The sequence below is a fragment of the Eimeria mitis genome, genomic scaffold, assembly GCF_000499745.2.
Source record: "Eimeria mitis Houghton genomic scaffold, Emh_scaff606, whole genome shotgun sequence".
Taxonomy (NCBI): Eukaryota; Apicomplexa; class Conoidasida; order Eucoccidiorida; family Eimeriidae; genus Eimeria; species Eimeria mitis.
Window position 1 is genome coordinate 14,338 of NW_013574279.1, and position 625 is coordinate 14,962.

Sequence of the window (625 nt, forward strand, 5' to 3'; positions counted from 1 at the left end):
TCCGTTATAAAATGAAGTCTATAGCGGGCCTGAAGGACGGCCTTGGAGCTGCAGCAGCAGCTCCCACTGCAGCAGCAGCAGCAGCAGCAGCAGCTCCCACTGCAGCAGCAGCAGCAGCAGCAACATCTAACGCAGCAGCAGCAGCAGCAGCAGGAGGAGAAGCAGCAGCAGCAGCAGCAGCAGCAGCAGTTGTGTGTGTGTGTATTCCTGATGAAGCTGTGCGGTGTCTGCCTCTAACCCTCCGCTGGCGAGTCCCCCTCAACAGCCACGTAGCAGCAGGGCAGGTCCTAGCTCATCTCTTTCCCCCTCCTGCTGCTGCTGCTGCTGCTGCTGCTGCTCCTGCTGCTGCTGCTCCTGCTGCTGCGGCTGCTGCTCCTGGTGGCGGTGGTGGTGGCGGTGGTGGTGCTGGGGGGGGTTCTGCTGCTGCTGCTGAGAGTGGTAGTGCTGCTAATGGGGCTGCAGCAGCAACAGAAGCAGAGAACACCGCAGCAGCAGCAACAGCAGCAACAGCAACAGCAGCAGCAGCAGCAGCAACAGCAGCAGCACCAGCAGCAGCAGCAGCAGCAGCAGCAGCATCTGAGTTTGTTGTTCGTTCGCCTGCAACTGGGTCTCTGTGTAGAATGGA

The 625-nt window shown here is 60.6% G+C and overlaps 1 protein-coding gene across 1 annotated transcript in view; it reads left to right on the plus strand.

Annotated features, from left to right (window-relative positions):
* Positions 1–11: 11 nt before the first annotated feature.
* The window catches only part of EMH_0017540 (NLI interacting factor-like phosphatase domain-containing protein, putative), a gene marked incomplete at both ends in the record, with an annotated part of 2,926 nt that continues 2,312 nt past the window's right edge, over positions 12–625 (plus strand). Inside the window, one exon of the mRNA XM_013500930.1 lies at positions 12–623. Within this exon, the coding sequence (XP_013356384.1) occupies positions 12–623 (612 nt within the window). The remainder of the gene's footprint in view (positions 624–625) is intronic.